Source organism: Populus euphratica, unplaced genomic scaffold, assembly GCF_000495115.2.
Source record: "Populus euphratica unplaced genomic scaffold, PopEup_1.0 scaffold545.1, whole genome shotgun sequence".
NCBI classification, from domain to species: domain Eukaryota; kingdom Viridiplantae; phylum Streptophyta; class Magnoliopsida; order Malpighiales; family Salicaceae; genus Populus; species Populus euphratica.
The window spans coordinates 15980-25679 of NW_011500419.1; the positions used below are offsets into that span (position 1 = coordinate 15980).

General features: G+C 32.7%; 1 protein-coding gene across 1 annotated transcript; it reads left to right on the forward strand.

The window, feature by feature from the left end:
* The first annotated feature begins 8709 nt into the window (after positions 1-8709).
* On the forward strand, positions 8710-9460 carry LOC105114554 (uncharacterized protein At5g01610-like). The gene has a single exon (XM_011011131.1). The coding sequence runs from the start codon at positions 8854-8856 to the stop codon at positions 9343-9345; it is 492 nt and encodes a 163-aa protein (XP_011009433.1). The 5' UTR covers positions 8710-8853; the 3' UTR covers positions 9346-9460.
* The last annotated feature ends 240 nt before the right edge of the window (positions 9461-9700 follow it).

Below are 9700 nucleotides of genomic sequence, written 5' to 3' on the forward strand. Positions count from 1 at the left end.
AAAAAAAACAAAAATAATAAAGATAAAATAAAATAGAAGATGAAGTCAAAATTATATTTTGTAGTGGTATATGAGACAAAATAACTCTCTCTACATCATATTTGGTTGCTGATGGATAAGAAAAATAAAATATAAATTTTTTATTTTATCTTTAATATGTATTATTATCAAACATATATATTTTAAAAATAATTAGATATTTTTCTTCTTACAATAGTGTATATTGAGTGTTAAATTAATAATAGTATAACCTAACGGGTCGACTCAGGACTTAGCCAACCCACAACCTAGATTAGTTTGGTTTAAGAAAATAGAGAAATTACTAATTTGACCTGACTTGGTAAAAATCATGAGTCAACTTGGGGTAAGACTAATTGTAACTTGGGTAAAAAACCCATTGAATTTTTTTAAAAAATTTGGTACAAAATCATTTTGATTATTTTTTTAAAAAATATAGGATAACTCGGTTTGATCCAGATCACTTTGACTAACCCATGATCCATGCCTTATCCTAGGTTGACCCATAGGTTAAGTTTTAAGAATACGATAATAATCACTTTATTCATAAATGCCTTAGTTGAATAATTTTAATATTAAAATGTTTTTACAAAGATAATTTAAAAATAAAATATAATAAATAATGTTTAACATATACTATTTATACATTCTGATTTAAAAATATATAAATTAACTTTAAAATGCTTATAAAAACATTTATTTTTATATCTCTTACTCTATGACTAAATATGCTTGTATTCCTATTATCTTCATCTCTATAATTCCAAGACAAGAATCAAATATTACCTAAAAATACTACAGTATGGTCTCAGGTAAAGCCCTTATTGGTATAAAAAACACAATAACTAGAATTCGCAAATTCAATTCCTTTGGTAATAAGTAACCAACAAAAATCAACTATTATCGATTCAATTATAAGTCACAGTTTATACAAGTTCATTTAATTTAAAAATTAAATTAAAGAGATCATGAGTCAACTTGGGGTAAGACTAATCGTAACTTGGGTAAAAAACCCATTGAATGTTTTAGAAAAATTTGGTAAAAAATCATTTTGATTATTTTTAAAAAAAATACAGGATAACTCGGTTTGATCCAGATCACTTTGACTAGCCCATGATCCATGCCTTATCCTAGGTTGACCATAGGTTAAGTTTTAAGAATATGATAATAATCACTTTATTCATAAATGCCTTAGTTGAATAATTTTAATATTAAAATTTTTTTACAAAGATAATTTAAAAATAAAATATAATAAATAATGTTTAACATATACTATTTATACATTCTGATTTAAAAATATATAAATTAACTTTAAAATGCTTATAAAAACATTTATTTTTATATCTCTTACTCTATGACTAAATATGCTTGTATTCCTATTATCTTCATCTCTATAATTCCAAGACAAGAATCAAATATTACCTAAAAATACTACAGTATGGTCTCAGGTAAAGCCCTTATTGGTATAAAAAACACAATAACTAGAATTCGCAAATTCAATTCCTTTGGTAATAAGTAACCAACAAAAATCAACTATTATCGATTCAATTATAAGTCACAGTTTATACAAGTTCATTTAATTTAAAAAATAAATTAAAGAGTTCAGCCAACCTCCACTTAAAAAAAAAATCTAATTCTAATTAAATCTAGTTTCACAAATAAAAGAAAAACTAAAATTAAGATACCTAGTAAACTATATAGGATTCCAATGAAGCTAATGTTGGGAAATTGTCATTTTGTGGCAGGACCCCACTTCCACTTAGTGGAAGCTTAATTAGTGCCACCATTTATGTCATGTCTCATAACTTTTGTCTATTATTAGTGTCATGATTTATGGCCTCTTGTCTGCTATTATTACCTATAAATAGAGGCATTATTTGAGAGTAAAAATGAGAGATAATGGTGAGTGTGTGTAAGAGAGAAGAGATAAAGAGAGAAGGGCAATGACAGCAGCTGTAAATGCAGGAAAAAGAGATGGAAGTTGAGTAGAGTGGATGTGATCCTTCTCCTCCATATATTTATATTGTAACCTTTTTTTTATTTATCTCTAATAATATGAAACTCTCCCATAGATGTAGGTGATTTGTTGATTTATCTCTAATAATATGAAACTCTCCCGTAGATGTAGGTGATTTGTTGAACCACACTAAATATTGTGTCAGTGTTGTTAGCCTCTGATGGGCAACTATCAGAACATAACCAGTCAGAATCCTTAACAATTAGTATCAGAGCATTTGGTTTAAAGTAGTGTTTGATTTTTTCTAAAAAATAAAAGTTGTCAAAATTATGTTTTGACCATACCATTGTGTAGAGGAGGAATAAACAAGCATATTGGTGAAAACAGTGAAAAATTCTAACATGGGACATGGCCGCACGCGTCTATACTCACCAGCGAAGAGACTGCACACGCGCGTAGACATACCCCACACGACGCCACGCTTCTTTTTTTCCTGGATGGGTTGACCCAACCCACGTGACTGACCCGGATATGGATGATGTAAGCATGATGTAATCATAATGGTAGCATGCATAGTTGGCATGTCAAGTCAGTGTCTAGTCAGCTAACACGTTAGTATAGAGGGACCCATCTGACATGTCATCAGTAACGAGCCTAACTGAGTTGAGTCGAGCCGAGTGGAGCCAAGCTGAGTTAAGTCGAGCCTAGTTGGAGCCGAATCGCGAGTCAAGGGTTAGGATCCAGTGTAGCGGATTCTACATGCAACCAGATCTGAGATTGAATCTGGACTGCTCATCAAGCCATAATTATTTTGATCAAATCTTAGCCGTCTGAAATGCAATTTGAGCAATTTCAGACTTGTTTCCAGCTAATTTAATCGTTCCAGATGTAATGATATGGTCCGATCGTTGAGATTTAGACTGAAAATGGTGGTGGTGAATTATTAGGAGAGATTGCCTGATTAGAAGGTATCTAAAAGTCATCATAATGGTCGATGGAGATGAAGAAGAAGAAATCGCATATGTTTGCCCAATGACATATGTTGAACTACTAAGTGAGGAGATTTTTTTAGTTGCTTTAAGGGAAGGAAAAATTAGGACACCTGATCATGTGGATGATTTAAGGTGGAGAGTGGAAATTGATGAAGACCAATCTTGACGAGTCTAAACACCAGTAGTCTCGCTAGATATTGAGAAATCAGGTATAAAACCAAGATATTTCAGATCACCGATAAAGAAAAACCACAACAAAGTTAGCAAATGATTGTATATACGAAAAGACAGTATGTTATATAGATATGGCCTAAGAATTTCTATTTAGGAGATTGAGGTTAGCAAATGATTGTATATACGAAAAGATAGTATGTTATATAGATATGGCCTAAGAAGTTCTATTTAAGAGATTGAGTTTTAAGCGAGACTAATGTGACCCCTCCAATCTTTTATGGGAATTTACTTAGTTGAAGGATTATCCATACGGTACTATTTTTGTATATGTAATAGTTTGTAATGAAACTATTAAAGACTACCAGGATGACAGCACATAGGAACAGTTGGGTTTCATATGTTTAAGAATTTGATGGAGTAGTGATTTCTCTAAAGAAATTAGATTCGGTAACTATAATTTCTTGAAGGGAGAATTGATGAAGACCTTGATAATAAAAGAGAAATACAGTAAGGGGATAAAGATTTGCACCCTATTTTGACTTGGATAGGTGTTGTGATAGGATAAGCTGCTGTCAAACATAAAAGCAAAGAATAAAAAGAGCTGTTGTCAAACATAAAAGCAAAGAATAAAAAAAAATCTGGAGAACATAAATTGCACGAGAGTACACGGAGATTATGCAAGAGTACTTGTAGGATCTAACAAGGTATTGTAATGAGACAACAAATATAAGGAGAAAAGGAGTTCCTAGATGAAGCTCAGAGCAGAGACTGTATGAAAGATGTACAATAGGAAGTCTTTTATGCTCTTAATGAAAGGCAATAAGCGAAGACCTTTACAATGCATACAAGGATGGAAATAAAGCTGTTATGGAGGCACCTAATTGAGGGGGTGCAAACGCCTGCGATAAAAGACGACTGCCTATAAAAGACGAAGACACCAAAAGAGAGTTGGCGTGGATGAAGCTATCATGTAGAAAGGTGTAGAAGCTTTAAACATACATATCAAGATGGAGGATTACGAGGAGTGTATAACAACTTTCTCTTTCTATGTGATCAGTCACAGTGATCTCTCCCAAATCTACATGGTGGTAGAGAATTTTGAAGCCATTTTAAAGTATATCAGTTGAAGAAGGATGCGACCATCTATGAAAGACGAAGACACCTTAGAGAGAAGGTGTGGGGGCCATGATATGAGCCCAAGATCAAATCGCCCTATAAAAACTAGCAAAAACACCTTAGAGAAGGTGTGAGGGTCATAATATAAGCCTAAGTACAACCCTAGAGTCGATGTAATGGTTAGATATGAGCGAATATGTGTATAACCAATGAAGTGGTTATGATGAGTATAGAGACAAATATAGAATTTACTTTCATTGCCCCCATGCCAAAGATCAGTGAGTTAGAAGACATTTATTTTGGACAATAAGTGGATGACTTGTGGAGTATTAAGACGGGACTGCTATGTAGAAGTAGAAGGCACACAAAAGTTAAACAAGCTGACTCTTGTCAAGGTGGTGAGCTCGGTAATGGCATTGTAATACTCAGAGTATGAAGGTAGATATGGATCAACATTTAAAGGGTTGCCCCCATGTTTAAAGGTGAAGAGCTATTTGGACTCTTACAACTAAGAGCGAAAGACTCATGGAGAAATAAGACGTGGTTTTTTAGGGTGGAACAGAGGGAAAACACTACTCCTGGATGAGTAAATTCTTAAAAGAGTGGTAAGCTCATGATCACATTGAAATACTCAGATAATGACTGTCGCACTTGGAAAGAGAAATTTTGGTTTAAAGAGGTGTTGTAAGCCTTGGTGTAAGGCTTGATAAATCATTTTAGACTGAGCATGGTTGATATGCTCAAAGAGGAATGTTGTGTTGAAGACACTCTCATAATGGTAAGCCTAGAAGAGTTATAGAATGCAAACTTGTGTTGAAGAAGGAAGAGGATAATTGCCCACACAAATGACAAAGGGGGTTATTGTTAGAAAATTGTCATTTTGTGGCAAAACCCCACTTCCACTTAGTGGAAGCTTAATTAGTGCCACCATTTATGCCATGTCTTATGGCTTTTATCCGTTATTTGTGCTATGATTTATGGTCCCTTGTCTGCCATTATTGCTTATAAATAGAAGTATTATTTGAGAGAAAAAATGAGAAAGAGTTATGAGTGTGTGTAAGAGAAAAGAGAGAAGGGTAATGGTAGTAGCCTTGCTACCATTGTAACAGCTGCAAGTGCAGCAAAGATATATGAGAGTTGAGTAGAGTGGATGTGATTCTCCTTCTTCATATATTTATGTTGTAACCTCTTCTCTATCTGTGTCTAATAATAAGGAACTCTCTTATGGATGTAAGCGGTTTGTCGAACCACGTTAAATATTATGTCAATGTGCTTAGCCTCTAATGAATAACTATCAAAACATCATTGGTCAGAATCCCCAACAGCTAAGCCCTTCAAATTAAATTCTAACTCTCCCAAAGGCACGTCCCAATCCAATATGATCTAGCATCCTCACACGATGGAGAATGTAATCGAGTCCATTAAACCAGAATACGCTTTTGCCACAACTTTTTTTTATTTCTATTAGGATGGTTGATCCTAATATTAAAAAACAACACGATGTGAAGGATGTCAATATATGTGGCTAATGGTTGTTGATTTTTATTTGGTGGCTGCAGTTTGGGTTTTCAATAGCAAATTCTTTGGTTTGTAGATGATGTTATGTTGCTAATAGAGCCTTGAAACAATTCAATATGATGTATGCTTGACACTCTCTCCCAAGGTCAGGTACTGTTACTTTTTCATGGATGGAAAAAAAAACTTCTCGATAAACATCTTGCATATAATATTTGTCTATGTTTATTCAGAACCAAGAGTTGGATTCACATACTAGATGTATGCTTTCTCATTCAAAAACTTAGAAAATCCCTTCAACTTTAGGTCATCATCCAACCAATAATTACCCAAGTTCACCATAAATTTCATGAGATACTCTTCGACATCCCCTTACTAGCCATTGAAAACCTTGAACTTAAGACTGACATAGCCCTCATAGCAATGATATAGAAGTTTGAGGTTAAAACTCCCTTGTAGAATTTGCTAGATTTCACTCAAAGAACTTCTCTAAGTCTTCTTTAGTAAGATGATGTTGTTGATTATTGGAAACACTTGCATGATAAGGATGTTGTTGATTATTGGAAACACTTGCACGATAGGTTGCTTGGTGTTCATAAATGACAATCAAGATGCCGAGAGTTATTACCGTGATTTATGGAAGTAATGGCTTATCAATCAAAAATACTAAAATAAAGGATGCAAGTAGATAAACGCATGAGAGAAAGAGTAAATGGTGTTAGCAAGGTGCAAGTTTAAGTGACAAACAATTGTGTAATAAACAATTTGTGTGGCAGCCAATTGAGTGACAAGAAGCTTACATGGCTAAAAGTCCAAACTAGGTAGATGGTTGATGTTATGCTATGCTCTAGGTCGATTTCTTTTTTCTTTTTCATAATAAAAAAGAGAAATCGAGGTAGTGCAAGTATTCTCGAAGAAAAAGAAAATAGAGACCTAGGTCATTGACTTGACCCTAGTTAATAAGCTCATATAATTTTAATAATATAAATAAAAAATAGTAAATAAAAAAAGTTAGAAAAACCCAAATCTATCCAAGTTAGTATGTAAAATGTATCACCTAGTCGTGGCACTAGAGTAACTCTATCAAAAGCAAATTAAAAGTTTAATCCAATCTTGAAAAACAAAACATAAAAAATAGAAAAAAAATAGATCCAGGTCAATATATATCAACTTGTTAACCCCATCACCATAGACAGCGGGAGGAGCCCATACGCGCCACCTCAAAGGCACACGCTCCTCCTATCTATTAGTGTGTGTGATGCTACGCCAACAATTTTTTTAAAATATATTTTATATTTCAAAAGACTCCATTACCATAACTCTAATTGAAAATTACAAAAAAAAAAAAGCTAAAGAAAAATGACAAAAACACTCTTTGACTCATGTAAAAGGAAAAAAAAATTATAATGGTATTTTAATAATTACATTGTTAAAAAAATTAAAAACCAAGAACACTCAATGCCCCTAGATTATTTTTTTTAAAAAGGTATATTGGTAATTTAACTTTTCAATAAAAATATAAAGAGGCCAATTTACATATGCACTTTTAAGTACTAATCAGGCCAATTTACCTTAGATAAATTAATAATGTTGATTGAAGCATGAAAATGCTATTTTTCCCTTCAAAACTCATTCCTTTCCTTACAAACATGGAAGACAAAATACATAGAAAACATATGAGTCCATTAAACCTGGAAAAATATATATTGTAGCAATTTATAGTACTTTAAGTCTTGTTCCACAATAAAAAAACTAATAAGGTTTAATTTTTTTTATTATCCCCGAACAAAATTGATAATATCAATTAAACCTATAAGAAGATTATTTTTCCCCTACAGCCCGGTCATTTCCTTATAAATTGAGTCTTTCTCTTTGTGCTTACTATGTTAATCTTTTTAAGACATAAAAAAACTAGGGTCTTGTTTGTTTTTGTATTTCAAAAGTGTTTTTTAAAAAATTTAAATTTTTTATTTTTTATTAACTTTAAATTAATATATTTTTAGTGTTTTTAAATTATTTTAATATGGTGATATCAAAAATAATTTTTTTAAAATAAAAAAATATTATTAATATATATTTTAATATAAAAAACTATTTAAAAAATAATTATAATCACACTTCCCACCATGCACATGAAAACTGGCCTTGTCATAAAAACCATGTCCATCTATACGTAGCACGAAACTTATGCCAAGCAAAGCTCATCATCAGTCTGTAGTCGTGTGATTTTGATTGTTACAAACCATAAGATAATTACTAATAAAAACTGATTTGTTCGTGACTTGCATAACTTCAGTGGAAAATTCATGCAAAAGGCCAAGGAAGATTTATTAACAGCCCAAGTCATAGGAAAAACAAGATTGAGAAAAACTACACCACATGCCTGTGGAAACTACAAACTGTTAGAACAAGAACAAAACATAGGAAAGAATGAAAGAACTATGGCTTTTAGTAGAAAGATTTGAGTGAAGAATCAATCATAGAAGAGGTTGAACTTGCAAGATTGCAAGAACAAAAGATTTGTAACATCAAACACACAAATCCATCAAGTAGTGAAAATCCAGGGCCATCTGTGAGGACTGGAATATCTATGAATTCTTGGGGAACCAGCATAAAATACTCTGTGCGATTTCTACTCTTCTCCTTCATTTTCTGTTGAATGCATATTTTATTGGTTCATGAAACAAACACGTAGTACTTGCAAGGTTGCATTAAAATGCATAGCTCAAAATTGATTCTTTCTGTGCAAACCTATCCACCATCCTTTGCCTCTATTTTGGATTGCAGTTTAGTTTAGATAGGAATTTATTAAAAAATATATTTTTTTATTTTTTATTTTTGTAAGATTATTTTAATATATTTTTAATTAAAAATATTTTAAAAACAATTATCACCATTTTTTTTTAAAAAAAAACCGCTTCCTTTGTTCAAGGACGGCCTTTAAAAGTAGATCACGGGCGTCGCCCCAACATGTTTTATTGCCACGAGTGCAAGCTCGTATTCTCTTCCCCTTGACTCATTTTGAAGAGCTAAAGGCCATTTCCATTGGGTTTGCCTTTCCATTCAAGATCCATCTCTTCAATGGCCGTTCTTTGGGCAGCTTTCTTTTTTCTAGCCCTCTCAACTTCTGCAGTCGTCAATGCAGACGACGCTCCGACAGTATACGAAGTTCTCCAAGAACACGACTTTCCAATCGGCCTTCTTCCCAGAGGAGTAACGAGCTACGAAGTGGACAAATCCACAGGTAAGTTCACAGTCCATCTTAATAGCTCTTGCTCTTTCAAAATCGATTCATATGAGCTCAAGTACAAGTCTGCGATTGAGGGCGTCATAGCCAAAGACAAGCTCTCAAAATTAAGTGGGATCCAAGTTAAGGTGCTCATTTTGTGGCTAAGTATTGCTGAAGTGATCCGTGATGTAGATGAGCTCGAATTTTCTGTGGGGATTGCTTCTGCTGATTTTCCTGTGAGAAATTTTGATGAATGCCCGGCTTGTGGATGTGGCTTTGATTGTAAAGATGTCAACTTGAGGAAAATCACTTCTTCTTCTTCTTGCTTAGATACCACTTACTGATAAATGGCATCGAGAAGCGTGTTGCACATGGATGTGCTGTCTGTAATAAGCAATGACCTGACTTCCTCAGATAGCACTCTTACCAAAAATAAATTACTGAATGCTTTATCTTTCATTTGTGTTTTTTTTTTACATTATCAATGAAGTATATTTAAAAAAGTAATTTTAAATAAAAAATAAAAATTAATTAATCTCTTTTAAAGATATTTCTAGAATACAAAAATAAACAAGCTATAAATAACTCTCAATTGTGTGATTCGATTGCATGATTTTCTATTTTCCTTTTACTTTTTGAAATTCTTTTTGTATGCAAAGTTATTTCGTGTGATTGACATTGTAGAAAATCTTTGCGGTG

Excerpts from the sequence above, each read along its gene's own strand:
- LOC105114554 (XM_011011131.1), top strand. The coding sequence starts at position 8,854 with ATGGCCGTTCTTTGGGCAGCTTTCTTTTTTCTAGCCCTCTCAACTTCT.